Source organism: Nerophis ophidion, linkage group LG05 (genome assembly GCF_033978795.1).
Source record: "Nerophis ophidion isolate RoL-2023_Sa linkage group LG05, RoL_Noph_v1.0, whole genome shotgun sequence".
NCBI lineage: Eukaryota > Metazoa > Chordata > Actinopteri > Syngnathiformes > Syngnathidae > Nerophis > Nerophis ophidion.
The window spans coordinates 77,268,574-77,289,172 of NC_084615.1; the positions used below are offsets into that span (position 1 = coordinate 77,268,574).

General features: G+C 43.0%; 1 protein-coding gene across 50 annotated transcripts in view; it reads right to left on the reverse strand.

The window, feature by feature from the left end:
* The window catches only part of znf185 (zinc finger protein 185 with LIM domain), a 141,829-nt gene that overhangs the window by 28,532 nt on the left and 92,698 nt on the right, over positions 1–20,599 (reverse strand). For 44 of the 50 annotated variants that reach the window (XM_061902037.1, XM_061902036.1, XM_061902025.1 and 41 more), the window contains 5 exons: positions 15,020–15,082; positions 14,770–14,823; positions 12,231–12,281; positions 12,078–12,122; positions 11,223–11,264 (listed from right to left, as the gene is read on the reverse strand). In XM_061902037.1, the coding sequence (XP_061758021.1) occupies positions 11,223–11,264; positions 12,078–12,122; positions 12,231–12,281; positions 14,770–14,823; positions 15,020–15,082 (255 nt within the window). The remainder of the gene's footprint in view (positions 1–11,222; positions 11,265–12,077; positions 12,123–12,230; positions 12,282–14,769; positions 14,824–15,019; positions 15,083–20,599) is intronic. The other 6 variants (XM_061902021.1, XM_061902008.1, XM_061902007.1 and 3 more) reach the window with 5 other exon arrangements.

Here is a 20,599-nt window from a genome sequence, read left to right on the forward strand (position 1 = left end):
AAGGTTCCCGACCCCTGGACCAGCATAAAGATTACAAACTACAAACATGAAACAAAAACACTTGCACTGTGGCATGAATAACAACAACTTGCACTGTGGCATAAATAACAACACGGATGAGGAATATGGGTGATATGTAAAGTTGCCAGATTGAACACTTGGCAACTGTGGCTTAAGTAATAGCTATGATAATGATTAACAAGTGTGAGAACTGAGGACCGGGGCGTGACTTGGAGACAAGGTGGAAACTAATGAGTTGCTATGGAAACACAGAAAACAAGGAAGTGGCAAAGCAGGAAACAAGTGTCCAAAAAATAACCAAACATGACAAAAACAAAACATGAGCTTATGGGCGTGACATATAGTGTACACTGTATATAGTAAATAATGGAAATCAATGCCAGTATTCAACGGTACCAATTTTCAGTACTTCTGTTTGTGTTAATTTGTTGATAACTGTTAATTTGTTTAATAAATAAATTTAAGTAAAAATGTATCAAAAATTTAAGACTGAGCAAATAATGAAGTTGTTATATCTGGTTTCCTTAGTCTCATTTGCAAGTATTATATTGTAGACTTTGCCTGCAGTTGCTTTTCCAAGATGTTAGATGGCTTCAGACAACAGTGTGTTGCCTAGTCAGGTCTAGTCTTTGCCATTAAGCTGAATCTAGTCTTTTTTTGCGCTCTAAAACGTGTTTATACTGCAAGTATAAACACAGTTTGATTGTAACATGCATCATAGTTGTAGTTTTCATTATCAAATTTGAAGATTTTGAAATTACCATCTAAAATCACTAATGATAATCAGTAGCATGTCTGGGGCAAAACCAATCAATCAATCAATCAATCAATCAATGTTTACTTATATAGCCCTAAATCACTAGTGTCTCAAAGGGCTGCACAAACCACTACGACATCCTTACTGCAGGTGTAAGGAACCTATGGCTCTAGAGCCAGATGTGGCTCTTTTGATGACTACATTTGGCTCTCAGATAATTATATTTATATAGCGCTTTTCTCTAGTGACTCAAAGCGCTTTACAAAGTCACACCCATTATCTAAGTTACATTTAAACTAGTATGGGTGGCCCTGGGGGAAGGTGTGTAAAGTGTCTTGCCCAAGGACACAACGGCAGTGACTAGAATGGCGGAAGCGGGAATCGAACCAGGAACCCTCAGGTTGCTAGCACGGCCACTCTCCTAACTGAGCTATGGCGAGTAACCGTGTAATACTCTTCCATATCAGTAGGTGGCAGTCGGTAGCTAATTGCTTTGTAAATGTGGGAAACAGCGGGAGGCAGAGTGCAGGTAAAAAGGTGTCTAATGCTTAAACCAGGGGTAGGGAACCTATGGCTCTAGAGCCAGATGACTGCATCTGGCTCTCAGATAAATCTGAGCTGACATTGCTTAACACGATAAGTAATGAATAATTTCGCTGGTAATCACAGTTTCGAAAATAACGTTCAAATCATAAAACTTCTCATGCATTTTAATCCAACCATCCGTTTTCTACCGCACCTGTTCACGATGTCGCATTAATGGTAAGAAGTATTATATTTATTATTGGTTAACTTTTAGAATAACAATGTTGTTAAAAAGAATAAGAGACTTATTATACTCTACAAATGTTGTTCGTACCTAAAAATGCACAAATTTAGTTGTATTCAGTGTTGAAAAATGTTATATGGCTCTCACGGAAATACATTTTGAAATATTTGGTTTTCATGGCTCTCTAAGCCAAAAAGGTTCCCGACCCCTGCCTTACTGTGTGTAAAGAGTTTTCTATCAGGCATACTTCTTTTGTTGGCATGGAAAATTGTAAGTTTGCATAAAGGCATTTTGGCAGAGTGCTGCTTGAGTCTTTGTTTGGCCGAAAAAGTGTTTGAGCCAGCCAAGTCTGCCACGGACGTGATGTTACGTGCAACAAAGGTATCAAAATACGGCACCGTAAAGAATTCGGTCGGTGTCTATAAAAGTACCGAATGCCGTATCCATCTATAATATAAACCTGAACATAAGACTGTATTTTCTCCATAGAAATAAGTCTGAAAAAGACTTGGGTGGAGGTATTCGTTCATACATGTCCGCACAGAGTGATTGAGTGGTTAGCATGTTGGCCCCAATAATTTAAATCTCCACTTGGACTTTGTGTAGAGTTTGCATGTTCTGCGCCTCTACTCAAGTACACAGACTCTCTATAACATCCCAAAATGTTCGGTTAGTTGGGGAAAATATTTACAGTATATTAAAGGGTGGCTTCCCAAAAGTAAGATATATTTGTACTGATCTCTTTCAAACTCTCAGAATCATTAATGGCTTGTCAGCAAGGCTAACTAGTTTTGATTGACAGATTGTTTGATTGAAACTTTTATTAGTAGATGGCACAGAACAGTACATAGTCCGTACAATTGACCACTAAATTGTAACACAGTTTTTTAACGTGTTTAAGTCGGGGTCCAGGTTAATCAATTCAAGGTATGCCATGGACAACATGGTTGCTATCTATTATACATGGTGATCTCCACTATCTTATGAATCAGAATCAGAAGTACTTTGGGGATATTATGCTATTGTATAGCCTACTTTCCCGGATTTTCCTGGAGACTCTCGAAATTCAGCGCCTCTCCCGAAAACCCCGCGAAATTCAGGCGGAGCCAGAGGCCCCCGCCCCCTCCAGCTCCATGCGGACCAGAGTGACGTGTATAAATAGCGTGTCTGCCCAATGACGTTATAACTGTACAATGGTCGAGGGCGAGTTCTTGGTTTCTTATGTGGGTTTATTCTTGGGCAGTTTCATTAATGTCCTCCCAGCGCAGTAACAACACACAACAACAGCAGTCACGTTTACGTCTACCGTAAGGCAGTTCGTCTGCCGTAAACAGCATGTGACACTCTTAAACAGGACATCTACTGTACATGCACCACAACACCTCCAGGCAACTTCAACCCTTCATCCTCCTCCATTCACATCCCATCTCCCCGAATTGTAAATAACCTAATGTAAATAATCGAATGTATTTCTAATGTATGCACTTGTTCTTATGCTATCTGAACTCACTATGTTCTCTGCTGGCTGTACATATCCTACTAAGTAAGGCCTACACTTTTTCAATGTCCATTTCTCTGTAGATGACTGAAGTACTGATATCAACCAAAGCTCCTCATCCCAACCCCCGGATTGTAAATAATTCAATGTATATATTATGATGATTAACTTGTGTGATGACCGTATTATGTTGATAGTATATATTTGTACCGTGAATTGATTAACGTGGACCCCGACTTACAGTACAGTACATATTCCGCACACTTGACCATTAAATTGTAACACAGTTTTTTAACGTGTTTAAGTCGGGGTCCAGGTTAATCAATTCAAGGTATGCCATGGACAACATAGTTGCTATCTACTATACATGGTGATCTCCACTATCATAAGAATCAGAATCAGAAGTACTTTGGGGATATTAGGCTATAGTATAGCCTACCCTCCTGGATTTTCTGGGAGACTCCCGAAATTCAGCGCCTCCCCCGAAAACCTCGCGGGACAAATTTTCTTCCGAAAATCTCCCCTCCAGCTCCGTGCGGACCAGAGTGACGTGTCTAAATAGCGTCTCTGCCCAATGACGTTATAACTGTACAATGGTCGAGGGCGAGTTCTTGGTTTCTTATGTGGGTTTATTCTTGGGCAGTTTCATTAATGTCCTCCCAGCGCAGTAACAACACACAACAACAGCAGTCACGTTTACGTCTACCGTAAGGCAGTTCGTCTGCCGTAAACAGCATGTGACACTCTTAAACAGGACATCTACTGTACATGCACCACAACACCTCCAGGCAACTTCAACCCTTCATCCTCCTCCATTCACATCCCATGTCCCCGAATTGTAAATAACCTAATGTAAATAATCGAATGTATTTCTAATGTATGTACTTGTTCTTATGCTATGTGAACTCACTATGTTCTCTGCTGGCTGTACATATCCTACTAAGTAAAACCTACACTTTTTCAATGTCCATTTCTCTGTAGATGACTGAAGTACTGATATCAACCAAAGCTCCTCATCCCAACCCCCGGATTGTAAATAATTCAATGTATATATTATGATGATTAACTTGTGTGATGACTGTATTATGTTGATAGTATATATTTGTACCGTGAATTGATTAACGTGGACCCCGACTTACAGTACAGTACATATTCCGCACACCTGACCATTAAATTGTAACACAGTTTTTTAACGTGTTTAAGTCGGGGTCCAGGTTAATCAATTCAAGGTATGCCATGGACAACATGGTTGCTATCTATTATACATGGTGATCTCCACTATCTTATGAATCAGAATCAGAAGTACATTGGGGATATTATGCTATTGTATAGCCTACTTTCCCGGATTTTCCTGGAGACTCCCGAAATTCAGCGCCTCTCCCGAAAACCCCGCGAAATTCAGGCGGAGCCAGAGGCCCCCGCCCCCTCCAGCTCCGTGCAGACCAGAGTGACGTGTCTAAATAGCGTCTATGCCCAATGACGTTATAACTGTACAATGATCGAGGGCGAGTTCTTGGTTTCTTATGTGGGTTTATTCTTGGGCAGTTTCATTAATGTCCTCCCAGCGCAGTTACAACACACAACAACAGCAGTCACGTTTACGTCTACCGTAAGGCAGTTCGTCTGCCGTTAACAGCATGTGACACTCTTAAACAGGACAATACTGCCATCTACTGTACATGCACCACAACACCTCCAGGCAACTTCAACCCTTCATCCTCCTCCATTCACATCCCATGTCCCCGAATTGTAAATAACCTAATGTAAATAATCGAATGTATTTCTAATGTATGAACTTGTTCTTATGCTATCTGAACTCACTATGTTCTCTGCTGGCTGTACATATCCTACTAAGTAAGACCTACACTTTTTCAATGTCCATTTCTCTGTAGATGACTGAAGTACTGATATCAACCAAAGCTCCTCATCCCAACCCCCGGATTGTAAATAATTCAATGTATATATTATGATGATTAACTTGTGTGATGACCGTATTATGTTGATAGTATATATTTGTACCGTGAATTGATTAACGTGGACCCCGACTTACAGTACAGTACATATTCCGCACACTTGACCATTAAATTGTAACACAGTTTTTTAACGTGTTTAAGTCGGGGTCCAGGTTAATCAATTCAAGGTATGCCATGGACAACATAGTTGCTATCTACTATACATGGTGATCTCCACTATCATAAGAATCAGAATCAGAAGTACTTTGGGGATATTAGGCTATAGTATAGCCTACCCTCCTGGATTTTCTGGGAGACTCCCGAAATTCAGCGCCTCTCCCGAAAACCTCGCGGGACAAATTTTCTTCCGAAAATCTCCCCTCCAGCTCCGTGCGGACCAGAGTGACGTGTCTAAATAGCGTCTCTGCCCAATGACGTCATAACTGTACAATGGTCGAGGGCGAGTTCTTGGTTTCTTATGTGGGTTTATTGTTGGGCAGTTTCATTAATGTCCTCCCAGCGCAGTAACAACACACAACAACAGCAGTCACGTTTACGTCTACCGTAAGGCAGTTCGTCTGCCGTAAACAGCATGTGACACTCTTAAACAGGACATCTACTGTACATGCACCACAACACCTCCGGGCAACTTCAACCCTTCATCCTCCTCCATTCACATCCCATGTCCCCGAATTGTAAATAACCTAATGTAAATAATCGAATGTATTTCTAATGTATGTACTTGTTCTTATGCTATGTGAACTCACTATGTTCTCTGCTGGCTGTACATATCCTACTAAGTAAAACCTACACTTTTTCAATGTCCATTTCTCTGTAGATGACTGAAGTACTGATATCAACCAAAGCTCCTCATCCCAACCCCCGGATTGTAAATAATTCAATGTATATACTATGATGATTAACTTGTGTGATGACTGTATTATGTTGATAGTATATATTTGTACCGTGAATTGATTAACGTGGACCCCGACTTACAGTACAGTACATATTCCGCACACTTGACCATTAAATTGTAACACAGTTTTTTAACGTGTTTAAGTCGGGGTCCAGGTTAATCAATTCAAGGTATGCCATGGACAACATAGTTGCTATCTATTATACATGGTGATCTCCACTATCTTATGAATCAGAATCAGAAGTACTTTGGGGATATTATGCTATTGTATAGCCTACTTTCCCGGATTTTCCTGGAGACTCCCGAAATTCAGCACCTCTCCCAAAAACCCCGCGAAATTCAGGCGGAGCCAGAGGCCCCCGCCCCCTCCAGCTCCATGCGGACCAGAGTGACGTGTCTAAATAGCGTGTCTGCCCAATGACGTTATAACTGTACAATGGTCGAGGGCGAGTTCTTGGTTTCTTATGTGGGTTTATTCTTGGGCAGTTTCATTAATGTCCTCCCAGCGCAGTAACAACACACAACAACAGCAGTCACGTTTATGTCTACCGTAAGGCAGTTCGTCTGCCGTTAACAGCATGTGACACTCTTAAACAGGACAATACTGCCATCTACTGTACATGCACCACAACACCTCCAGGCAACTTCAACCCTTCATCCTCCTCCATTCACATCCCATGTCCCCGAATTGTAAATAACCTAATGTAAATAATCGAATGTATTTCTAATGTATGTACTTGTTCTTATGCTATGTGAACTCACTATGTTCTCTGCTGGCTGTACATAGCCTACTAAATAAGACCTACACTGTTTCAATGTCCATTTCTCTGTAGATGACTGAAGTACTGATATCAACCAAAGCTCCTCATCCCACCCCCCGGATTGTAAATAATTCAATGTATATATTATGATGATTAACTTGTGTGATGACTGTATTATGTTGATAGTATATATTTGTACCGTGAATTGATTAACGTGGACCCCGACTTACAGTACAGTACATATTCCGCACACTTGACCATTAAATTGTAACACAGTTTTTTAACGTGTTTAAGTCGGGGTCCAGGTTAATCAATTCAAGGTATGCCATGGACAACATAGTTGCTATCTACTATACATGGTGATCTCCACTATCATAAGAATCAGAATCAGAAGTACTTTGGGGATATTAGGCTATAGTATAGCCTACCCTCCTGGATTTTCTGGGAGACTCCCGAAATTCAGCGCCTCTCCAGAAAACCTCGCGGGACAAATTTTCTTCCGAAAATCTCCCCTCCAGCTCCGTGCGGACCAGAGTGACGTGTCTAAATAGCGTCTCTGCCCAATGACGTTATAACTGTACAATGATCGAGGGCGAGTTCTTGGTTTCTTATGTGGGTTTATTGTTGGGCAGTTTCATTAATGTCCTCCCAGCGCAGTTACAACACACAACAACAGCAGTCACGTTTACGTCTACCGTAAGGCAGTTCGTCTGCCGTAAACAGCATGTGACACTCTTAAACAGGACATCTACTGTACATGCACCACAACACCTCCAGGCAACTTCAACCCTTCATCCTCCTCCATTCACATCCCATGTCCCCGAATTGTAAATAACCTAATGTAAATAATCGAATGTATTTCTAATGTATGTACTTGTTCTTATGCTATGTGAACTCACTATGTTCTCTGCTGGCTGTACATATCCTACTAAGTAAAACCTACACTTTTTCAATGTCCATTTCTCTGTAGATGACTGAAGTACTGATATCAACCAAAGCTCCTCATCCCAACCCCCGGATTGTAAATAATTCAATGTATATATTATGATGATTAACTTGTGTGATGACTGTATTATGTTGATAGTATATATTTGTACCGTGAATAGATTAACGTGGACCCCGACTTACAGTACAGTACATATTCCGCACACTTGACCATTAAATTGTAACACAGTTTTTTAACGTGTTTAAGTCGGGGTCCAGGTTAATCAATTCAAGGTATGCCATGGACAACATGGTTGCTATCTACTATACATGGTGATCTCCACTATCATAAGAATCAGAATCAGAAGTACTTTGGGGATATTAGGCTATAGTATAGCCTACCCTCCTGGATTTTCTGGGAGACTCCCGAAATTCAGCGCCTCTCCCGAAAACCTCGCGGGACAAATTTTCTTCCGAAAATCTCCCCTCCAGCTCCGTGCGGACCAGAGTGACGTGTCTAAATAGCGTCTCTGCCCAATGACGTTATAACTGTACAATGGTCGAGGGCGAGTTCTTGGTTTCTTATGTGGGTTTATTGTTGGGCAGTTTCATTAATGTCCTCCCAGCGCAGTAACAACACACAACAACAGCAGTCACGTTTACGTCTACCGTAAGGCAGTTCGTCTGCCGTAAACAGCATGTGACACTCTTAAACAGGACAATACTGCCATCTACTGTACATGCACCACAACACCTCCAGGCAACTTCAACCCTTCATCCTCCTCCATTCACATCCCATCTCCCCGAATTGTAAATAACCTAATGTAAATAATTGAATGTATTTCTAATGTATATACTTGTTCTTATGCTATGTGAACTGACTATGTTCTCTGTTCGTTGTACATATCCTACTAAGTAAGACCTACACTTTTTCAATGTCCATTTCTCTGTTGATGACTGAAGTACTGATATCAACCAAAGCTCCTCATCCCACCCCCCGGATTGTAAATAATTCAATGTACATATTATGATGATTAACTTGTGTGATGACTGTATTATGTTGATAGTATATATTTGTACCGTGAATTGATTAACATGGACCCCGACTTAAACAAGTAGAAAAAACGTATTGAGGTGTTAGCATTTAGTGGTCAATTGTACGGAATATGTACTGTACTGTGCAATCTACTAATAAAAGTTTCAATCAATCAATCATGCATATGTGAAAATAACATCTACGGCTTTTAGAAAGCTGTTGTGTGCGCGGTTGTGTTTTGTAAATATACTCCTCCCCTCTTAACCACGGTCCCCGCCCCCAACCACGCCCCCCGCCCTCCACCTCCCGAAATCGGAGGTCTCAAGGTTGGCAAGTGTGGGCTATACTCCTCTCATGGAGCTGCTGTATGCTTAAAATCGCTGTGTTTGGCACACATTTTCACTTTGGCCACAGATGACTAGTTATAATACTAATTTTAAGATCGTAGTATTCAGTGAAGCGGCGTTGTCAAACTGTCAAGCAGCTAAGACATGGGAGCATTTTTATTGTAATATTCCAGTTGTTAAACAACAGCCACCAACAGGATGCAAAAGTCCTCAATTTATTTATTGGATGCCAATTTAGGTCACAAGTGTCAAAGTCGGGGCTTCTCGACAAGAAAAACACGTCCTTTTATGCGGTTCAGGAAATTGGCACATATGCTTTTCGGTCAATTATCAAAAACGTGATACCTACTTACATCAACCAGTAGCTTGCAAGCTACCAGGTTATTTTGAGTAAGAATACTGCATTTTCTCAAAATGTTTGTACTACTTGTTAAATTCAGACAATTTGCCTCTATTTAATGACAAATTACCACAAATGAGCACAAAGACAATTACCACACTAAGTGGAGATTGGCATTCTAATTTATGTATAACTTAAATGTGCTAGTCATATAAATAAATGACAAAATTCTTCATTTTTGTCTCAGTTTTTAACAGTGACGAAAAAAATGAAATAGAAATGAATACATACTGAAATAAAAGATGCACTAAATTGATGAACAAAATTTTTGTTGTTGATTTTTTATTCCAAAATGTGAGTTGCAAAGACCATCATTTTGTTATTGTTCTGGAAAAAAACATATGTTTGGGTTGAAATAAACCATAGACATAAATGTTTAAAAAAAATAGCAGCTCTCTGTGATTTTAATTTATCAAAGTAGCTCTCATTAAAAAAAAAGGTTGGAGATTCTTGCTTTTACATAATTTTCCATGTCAGGTAATTATGTATTTAGTTGTTCAATTGTTTAATTAAAGGGGCAACATTTAATAATGCTTTGTAGTCGAGATGTGATCAGCTAATTCATTCATTTACACATAAACAAAGAATCTACAAAATGTTGGCAATCCATCGCCTCAAAATATGCATTTAAAAATGTAAGGATTTTTTTTCTAAATTAATTACATTTTTAGAAAATAATTATGAATTGGTTTAAAGACCTACTGAAATGAGATTAACTTATTTAAACGGGGATAGCAGGTCCTTTCTATGTGTCATACTTGATCATTTTGCAATATTGCCATATTTTTGCTGAAAGGATTTAGTAGAGAACATCCACGATAAAGTTCGCAACTTTTGGTCGCTAAAAAAAAAGCCTTGCCTGTACCGGAAGTAGCAGACGATGTGCGCGTGACGTCACGGGTTGTGGAGCTCCTCACATCCTCACGTTGTTTACATTCATGGCCACCAGCAGCGAGAGCGATTCGGACCGAGAAAGCGACGATTTCCCCATTAATTTGAGCGAGGATGAAAGATTCGTGGATGAAGAAAGTGAGAGTGAAGGACTCAAGAAAAAAAAAAGAAAAAAGTGGGCAGTGGGAGCGATTCAGATAGGGAAGATGCTGTGAGAGGCGCCGTGGCAGCCATGGGGGTGGCAGGACCACTCGGCCAGGCCCAACCGCAACAAGGGATAGAGCCATACCACTTTGAACCCGACGCTGACGGTCAGGAGGACGCATATTGATGCTGGAGTAGCACACGACATAGATCGCCCTTCAGAATACAGAATGGTAACATGTTTTTTATTAATACACATAATACACTGTACTTTGTGTGTATGGTCCAAATTCAACCGTGTTCGTTTGACATCTCTGTTCCATAGTAAAGCTTGACTGTCTTATTTTGGGAATGTAAACAATGAAACACCGGCTGTGTTTATGTTGCTAAAGCCGGCCGCAATACACCGCTTCTCACCTACAGCTTTCTTCTTTGATGTCTCTATTGTTCATTAATAAAATTGCAAAAGATTCAGCAACACAGATGTCCAGAATACTGTGGAATTTTGCGATGAAAACAGGCGACTTAATAGCTGGGAACGATGCTAGAACAAAATGTCCTCTACAATCCGTGACGTCAAGCGCACGTGTCATCATACCGAGATGTTTCAGCAGGATTTTTCGGCGCGAAATTTAAAATTGCAATTTAGTAAACTAAAAAGGCCGTATTGTCATGTGTTGCGATGTTAATATTTCATCATTGATGTATAAACTATCAGACTGCGTGGGTTTCAGTGGGCCTTTGAGGCGTTGATTAATAAAAACATTGACAGTTAGGTGGTAACTTAGAGAAAATAGAGAACTTACGTGATCTCTGGATCTTTCTTCTCCGTGAAAGAGGTCGACGAACTTAAGAAATAAGAACAAACCATTATTATTCAAATCATGACTAGGGTGGTAAAAGTCCCCACCAGAAGAAAACAGTGATGATTTGTTTTCAATAATTTGCAGGGTTTTTTTTTTCTTCAAAATAATATCTTAAGTATGATTCCATCCATCCATTTTCTACCGCTTATTCCCTTTCGGGGTCGTGGGGGGCGCTGGCGCTTATCTCAGCTACAATCGGGCGGAAGGCGGGGTACACCCTGGACAAGTCGCCACCTCATCGCAGGGCCAACACAGATAGACAGACAACATTCACACTCACATTCACACACTAGGGCCAATTTTTTAGTGTTGCCAATCAACCTATCCCCAGGTGCATGTCTTTGGAAGTGGGAGGAACCCGGAGAACCCGGAGGGAACCCACGCATTCACGGGGAGAACATGCAAACTCCACACAGAAAGATCCCGAGCCTGGATTTGAACCCAGGACTGCAGGAACTTTGTATTGTGAGGCAGACGCACTAACCCCTCTGCCACCGTGAAGTATAATTATATATAATTATATGAGTGTCTGTAAGGGTTTGGCTGCGCATGCAATAATCTGATCTTTTTCCAAAAAAATTGAACCAAACTGATAACGTGCTTAACAAGTAGTATGATTTCCCACTAAATTCAGGTGCAGGAGAACATGTGGAAGCAGATCGCAGCTGATTAAAAAACAACTCACAATGACACCACTGTAATAGCTATAATAACATGCGCGTGTGTGCTCATATCAGCGACACAAACAGCAGTCCCGATAGGGAAAGGTGGAATTTGCACCATTCCATTCTCTACCTGTTGATGGAAAGATCTGAGATGGGCTTCAGCAGGTCAGAGGAGCTGCAGAGAGAAAAGTGGCTGATAATCACAATGTTTTGCATTATGCATGACAACATGCCACAAGGCTGAGCTGCAAAACAGTCACAGCTCCCAAACCAATATGATTACCTGTTTCGGGATGTGGTCCCTATCGGATACGGATCATATGCATCAGCCGAGCTGAAATACAATTTCACACTGATTTCACTCTCAATTGTCAGCAAGACGCACGTCTGCTGTCACATTGGCTCTTAATGGAAAGATTGAAAGCAGTTTGAATGGTAGATAGAAACAGAGATGGGCCAAGCTTCAATCACAAAGACTATCCGAAATGTCTTTGAAAAATGTAGCATGTCCTATTGCAAAAATCACCTAAATAATTAGTACAGTGGTATCTTAAATTAAGAGTGCCCCCAACTTAAGAGTGTTTTGTGGTAAGGGCTAATTGTTGTGCTTTAAAGGCCTACTGAAATGAGCTTTTCTTATTTAAACGGGGATAGCAGGTCCGTTCTATGTGTCATACTTGATCATTTCGCGATATTGCCATATTTTTGCTGAAAGGATTTAGTAGAGAACATCGACGATAAAGTTCGCAACTTTTGGTCGCTAATAAAAAAGCTTTGCCTGTACCGGAAGTAGCAGACAAAGTGTGCGTGACGTCACGGGTTGTGGAGCTCCTCGCATCCTCACATTGTTTACAATCATGGCCACCAGCAGCGAGAGCGATTCGGACCGAGAAAGCGACTTTTTCCCCATTATTTTGAGCGAGGATGAAAGATTCGTGGATGAGGAAAGTTAGAGTGAAGGACTAGAAAGAAAAAAAAAGGCGAGGGCAGTGGGAGTGATTCAGATGTTATTAGACACATTTACTAGGATCATTCTGGAAAATCCCTCATCTGCTTATCGTGTTACTAGCGTTTTTGTGAGATTATATGGTACCTGAAAGTCGGAGGGGTGTGGTCACGGGTGTGGTGGCCGCCAGTGTCTCTGAGGGAAGCCACGTTTCTCGACAGCGTGGAACAGTGGCCGTGCGCAACCCGAGGGTCCCTGGTTCAATCCCCGTCTAGTACCACCCTCGTCACGTCCGTTGTGTCCTGAGCAAGACACTTCACCCTTGCTCCTGATGGGTGCTGGTTAGCGCCTTGCATTAGTGCGGTACGGCTCGGTTGGTAGAGCGGCCCTGCCAGCAACTTGAGGGTTGCAGGTTCGATCCCCGCTTGCACCATCCTAGTCACTGCCGTTGTGTCCTTGGGCAAGACACTTTACCCACCTGCTCCCAGTGCCACCCACACTGGTTTTAAATGTAACTTAGATATTGGGTTTCACTATGTAAAGCGCTTTGAGTCACTTGATAAAAGCGCTATATAAATATAATACACACACTTAGTGTGTGAATGGGTAAATGTGAAAGTAGTGTCAAAGCGCGTTGAGTACCTTGGAGGTAAAAAAGCGCTATAAAAGTACAACCCATTTATTTATTTATCGACGAGGCGAAGCGAAGGCTGTCGTTGGGGCTAGGCTGAGCTTTTTTCCGAAGCCTCCGCGGTGGAAGCATCCCAAGTTCGGGGGAGGCCGGGCGGAGGAGGCAAGAGAGTCCACAGCTGCCTCTTTGACAGGTGCACGAGGAATGACGCAAGCTATCCGCTCATGTCTACGGTAAGAGCCGACTTATTACCACAATTTTCTCACCGAAATCTGCCATTTGACATGTGGTAGGGAACCGTATTGGCATGTGTTGCAATGTTAATATTTTGCATCAGTCCATATTAGATGAGCTCGGGCCCAGCGAAGCCGGCGGCGTTCCTGAGTGTTGTTGATAAATGGGTTTTGCTTTGCATAGTAGAGTTTTAACTTGCACTTACAGATGTAGTGACCAACTGCAGTTACTGACAGTGGTTTTATGAAGTTTTCCTGAGCCCATGTGGTGATATCCTTTACACACTGATGTCGGTCTTTAATGCAGTACCGCCTGAAGGATCAAAGGTCCGTAATATCATCGCTAACGTGCAGTGATTTCTCCAGATTCTCTGAACCTTTTGATGATTTTACGGACCGTAGAAGGTAAAATCCCTGAATTCCTTGCGATAGCTCGTTGAGAAATGTTGTTCTAAAACTGTTCGACAATTTGCTTACAAAGTGGTGAGCCTCACCCCATCCTTGTTTGTGAATTACTTAGCATTTCATGGAAGCTGCTTTTATACCCAATCATGGCACCCGCCTGTTCACAATTAGCCTGCACACCTGTGGGATGTTCCAAATAAGCATTCCTCAACTTTATCAGTATTTATTGCCACCTTTCCCAACTTCTTTGTCACGTGTTTTTTTGCCCCAAATTTTTTTTTATCAGTTTTAACCTGAAATATGTTGTCTTTGTAGCATATTCAACTGAATATGGGTTGAAAATGATTTGCAAATCATTGTATTCTGTTTATATTTACATCTAACACAATTTCCCAACTCATATGGAAACGGGGTTTGTATAAAAATCGCTTCAGATGAATAAAATGATGGCGAGAGGGCCCTCAAAATAAACTTTAGCCTGGGGAGGCCCTGTGTGGCACCTCTGACTTAGACTTATTCAAAAATGATAAAAATAGACGACGATGAAAGCTTTACCATTCATTAACAATTCAAACCAAACATGTCCCTTTATAGTACGTGTAACTACCTGAACTTAGTCACTGTGGTGGTCGAACGGGAGCTCAATGGGTCCGTCTCCTCACTACAAAATGATAGTGGTGGTGTGAGATGGAGAGGTAAGAAGCAAAGGAATGCATGAATGGGAGAAAAGAGTGCAAACAAGGGTTAGTGTGGTTGTTCTCACATATTTACAATGATAGTCCTGACAATTATTTGACTACAAAGCAGTACAAAGTGGTGGCCTTTTTGTATGTTTGTTTGAATAAGTGCCATCATACCTGCCAATACTGGTGGTTACAGTTTCAGTGGTTACAGTAACGTCGGAGTGAGTCTTTGTGGGGCTGGCGGGCAAAGAAACACATTATTCAGAGTCAGTTTAGGTCACGTCAAAACAGATCATAAATCATTTTTTCCCAAGGAAGTGCTCTGATTAGGTGTAACTTTAATTGGTTTGGTCAGATGGTGTCTGGCTGGATCCAAAGCTGACGTAGAAAAACAAAGCAGCATTACTTTATCAGGACAGACCATTGCTCTTATACTTCCAGACGCGGGCAGATAAGATGTGCCACTCTGTATTGGATGAAACATTGAGTCGGAGTTGACATAGAATACCAAGGAGCCAACTAAATAAACTAAACTTGTACAATACGTTAAAAATTGATAAACTTGATTCAAAAAATAGCTTGCAGGAAATACATTCTGGTCCTATAATGGTAACCAGGGACAGTGTGCAGTCACAGTGTTGATGGGCATAACAAAAGCATTTTGATGCAACTAATCACAATATCTTAACAAATTAGAACGCTATGCCATCAGGGGGTTTGTCCCCAACTGGGAAAGAAGCTACTTAACCAACATAAAGCTCGGCAAATCTGTAGAGCAAAATATATCTTGTGGCGTGTTCCAAAGATCAATACTAGGACCAGACTTGTTCAGTCTCTATATAAATGACATTTGTTAAGTTACAAACAACTTCCATCCATCCATCCATCATCTTCCGCTTATCCGAGGTCAGGTCGCGGGGGCAGCAGCCTAAGCAGGGAAACCCAGACTTCCCTCTCCCCAGCCACTTCGTCTAGCTCTTCCCGGGGGATCCCGAGGCGTTCCCAGGCCAGCCGGGAGACATAGTCTTCCCAATGTGTCCTGGGTCTTCCCCGTGGCCTCCTACCGGCTGGACGTGCCCTAAACACCTCCCTAGGGAGGCGTTCGGGTGGCATCCTGACCAGATGCCCGAACCACCTCATCTGGCTCCTCTCCACGTGGAGGAGCAGCGGCTTTACTTTGAGTTCCTCCCGGATGGCAGAGCTTCTCACCCTATCTCTAAGGGAGAGGAAACTCATTTGGGCCGCTTGTACCCGTGATCTTATCCTTTCGGTCATGACCCAAAGCTCATGACCATAGGTGAGGATGGGAACGTAGATCGATCGGTAAATTAAGAGCTTTGCCTTCCGGCTCAGCTCCTTCTTCCCCACAACAGATCGATACAACGTTCGCATTACTGAAGACGCCGCACCGATCCGCCTGTAGATCTCACGATCCACTCTTCCCCCACTCGTGAACAAGACTCCTAGGTACTTGAACTCCTCCACTTGGGGCAGGGTCTCCTCCCCAACCCGGAGATGGCATTCCACCCTTTTCCGGGCGAGAACCATGGAATCGGACTTGGGGGTGCTGATTCTCATTCCGGTCGCTTCACACTCGGCTGCGAACCGATCCAGCGAGCTTTAGCGGTCGCGGAGGCAAAAACTCGGACATGGGAAGAGTTTGGGGATGCCATGGAAAACGACTTCCGGACGGCTTCGAAGCGATTCTGGACCACCATACGCCGCCTCAGGAAGGGGAAGCAGTGCACTATCAACACCGTGTGTGGTGCGGATGGTGTTCTGCTGACTTCCACTGCGGATGTTGTGGATCGGTGGAAGGAATACTTCGAAGACCTCCTCAATCCCACCAACACGTCTTCCTTTGAGGAAGCGGTGCCTGGGGAATCTGTGGCGGACTCTCCTATTTCTGGGGATGAGGTTGCTGAGGCAGTCAAAAAGCTCCTCGGCGGCAAGGCCCCGGGGGTAGATGAGATCCGCCCGGAGTTCCTTAAGGCTCTGGATGCTGTGGGGCTGTCTTGGTTGACAAGACTCTGCAGCATCGCGTGGACATCGGGGGCGGTACCTCTGGATTGGCAGACCGGGGTGGTGGTCCCTCTCTTTAAGAAGGGGGACCGGAGGGTGTGTTCCAACTATCGTGGGATCACACTCCTCAGCCTTCCCGGTAAGGTTTATTCAGGTGTACTGGAGAGGAGGCTACGCCGGATAGTCGAACCTCGGATCCAGGAGGAACAGTGTGGTTTTCGTTCTGGTCGTGGAACAGTGTTGATGGGCATAACAAAAGCATTTTGATGCAACTAATCACAATATCTTAACCAATTAGAACGGTATGCCATCAGGGAGTTTGTCCCCAACTGGGAAAGAAGCTACTTAACCAACATAAAGCTCGGCAAATCTGTAGAGCAAAATATATCTTGTGGCGTGTTCCAAAGATCAATACTTGGACCAGACCTGTTCAGTCTCCATATAAATGACATTTGTTAAGTTACAAACAACTTACAGTTTGTAATATCCTAGATGACACGATTGCATTTTATTCAGGAGAGAACACACAGAAGCTTAAAAAATGTGTGTGCACGAGAGATGCGCGGTTTGCGGTCTCATCCGCGGAGTCTGCGGGTAAACCGCGGGTCGGGCGGTTGACATGACGAAAAAATAGATTTTAATTAGATTCGGGCGGGTGGCGGTTGAACCATCTGGAGATATTTGATATACTTGGTTCTGGGATTGGTATCCTTTGCCATTCAGAGAGCCATTTAAGACCCGTGTCATAAAGCGAAGAAAACAATAAAGGACGATATTATTCTTCTGAATGACTGCCGGTAGTCACCCAGATAATAAGTATTAGGGCGTGCTATGAAGCCATTGGCTTTGTCGCCTACTACAACATGTATGATCTGTTTGTCAGTCCAGCATCATGTTGTGTGTGGTTTCCGTGGCAACACGCACACGACTGCAAGGCATACTGGGTGACACAGAGTACACTAATGCTTGTGATATAAACAATTTTAACACTCTTACTAATATGCGCCACGCTTTGAAGCCACACCAATTAAGAACGATAAACACATTTCGGGAGAACATCCTCACAGTAACAACATAAACGCAACACAACAATTGACTATTTTACACACCCCAAACCCCCCCTCCCCCCGTGCGTCGGTAAGGTGGGCGGGGTTGGGGGCGCGGGGGTGTAAAATATATTCAGGAAGTGTCATGAATACAAAGGATTATGGGTATTAGTTGTGTTGCGTTTATGTTGTGTTACTGTGAGGATGTTCTCCCGAAATGTGTTTGTCAATCTTGTTGGGTGTGGCTTCACAGTGTGGCGCATATTAGTAAGTGTTAAAGTTGTTTATATCACAAACATCAGTGTACTCTGTGTCACCCAGTATGCCTTTCAATCTTGTACGTGTGATTGCAGTAGCTGCACACAACATGTGGCCGGACCAACAATTGGTTGGTACATGTTGTTGAAGGTGTCAAAGGCAATGGTATCACAGAATACCCATATTCTTGTCATCAGGATGAACGCCATTGAATAGTCGCGAGAACGTTAGCGGCTCCAATTGAATTCATTACTCTGTGAAACAGGTTTAAATAGCTCTGTGAGTGACAAAGGCGGACAACCTCTGATGTACTTCAGCGGGCGGGTACGGTCCTGATAATACGTTGGTTCGGGTGAACGGCGGGTGGATGACGAATTTGGTGATGCGGCTGATATAATTGCCTATCCGCACATCTCTAGTGTGCACTTACAACACCTAAAACCTTTAGCATATCGGTATGTTGAGTTAAACTATGGAATGGATTAAGCAAATAAGTCAAACAAAGTACTAATATGATCCAGTTTAAGAAACTGTTGAAATTCTAAATACTTACAAAGTATAAATAAGAATAAACCTGATATATATCTCGAACCTTGTCTAAGAATACGTCTGACACTGATTGTTATTTATTACTTCGGTACTCTTGTCTTGTTCTGTATATTGTACAGTATTTTGTATTTCTATAGTGTTTTGTATATTGTACAAAACTGCTTGTTATTTTTATTGGACCCTGCCCCAGGTGGAGGAGTTCAAGTACCTAGGAGTCTTGTTCACGAGTGAGGGAAGAGTGGATCGTGAGATCGACAGGCGGATCGGTGCGGCGTCTTCAGTAATGCGGACGTTGTATCGATCCGTTGTGGTGAAGAAGGAGCTGAGCCGGAAGGCAAAGCTCTCAATTTACCGGTCGATCTACGTTCCCATCCTCACCTATGGTCATGAGCTTTGGGTCATGACCGAAAGGATAAGATCACGGGTACAAGCGGCCCAAATGAGTTTCCAGGTCTCTCCCTTAGAGATAGGGTGAGAAGCTCTGCCATCCGGGAGGAACTCAAAGTAAAGCCGCTGCTCCTCCACATGGAGAGGAGCCAGATGAGGTGGTTCGGGCATCTGGTCAGGATGCCACCCGAACGCCTCCCTAGGGAGGTGTTTAGGGCACGTCCAACCGGTAGGAGGCCACGGGGAAGACCCAGGACACGTTGGGAAGACTATGTCTCCCGGCTGGCCTGGGAACGCCTCGGGATCCCCCGGGAAGAGCTAGACGAAGTGGCTGGGGAGAGGGAAGTCTGGGCTTCCCTGCTTAGGCTGCTGCCCCCGCGACCCGACCTCGGATAAGCGGAAGATGATGGATGGATGGATGGATGGATTTTATTGGATAGTAGTCTTTTTATTTCAATTGTTATTTTTTCCTTTATTACAACTCAGAGCTGTGTCACATCCAGAAGTACTCGGATGACACAGCCATCGTCGGGTGCATCAGGGACGGCAGAGAGGAGGAGTTTCAGGGCCTGGTGAGGGACTTTGCTGTCTGGTGCCACAGGAACCTCTTGCATTTAATCCATCAAAGACCAAGGAGCTGGTCATTGACTATGGGAGGTCGAGTCCAAGGTCACAACCTATTGTGATCGAGGGAGTCGAGGTACAGACCGTGGACTCATTCAAGTAGGTTTGGGTGGACAATAAGCTGGACTGGACTGTTAACACGGACCACCAGTACAAGAAAGGACAGAGCAGGCTGTACTTCCTCAGGAGACTGCACTCCTTCAACATCTGCAAAAAATCCTGTGGATGTACTACCAGTCTGTGGTTGCCAGTGTTCTGTTCTACATGGTAGTGTGCTGGGGGGGGGCAGTACATCTAAGAAGGACAGCTCCAGACTTGAGAAACTGATCAGGCGGGCCGGTTCTACAATGGGAATGAAACTGGACACACTGGTGAGGGTGGCAGAGAAGAGGACTGTTGACAAACTAGTGAGCATCCTGGATGATGCCAGTCACCCTCTGCATAGTGTTATCAGTAGCCAGAGGAGCCTGTTCAGTTCTAGACTGCTTCATCCCAAGTGCAGGACTAATAGACTCAAAAACTCCTTTGTCCCACACGCCATTAGACTGTACAACTTCTCTCGGATGACAGGGGATGCAAAACAACAACAGTGCAATACGTTTTCATAACATGGTCACTACTGCCTAGTTTCTCTTGTTATATTCTTATTTTCCTGTTATATTTTTATTCTCATTGTTGCTTTTTGTTTTTATTCTTATTGTAATATTTTTCATTTTGTTTCTATAGTTTGCCCAACCAGTCTACATGTGCTTTGTGGACTTGGAGAAGGCATTCGACCGTGTCCCTCGGGAAGTCCTGTGGGGAGTGCTCAGAGAGTATGGGGTATCGGACTGTCTTATTGTGGCGGTCCACTTCCTGTATGATCAGT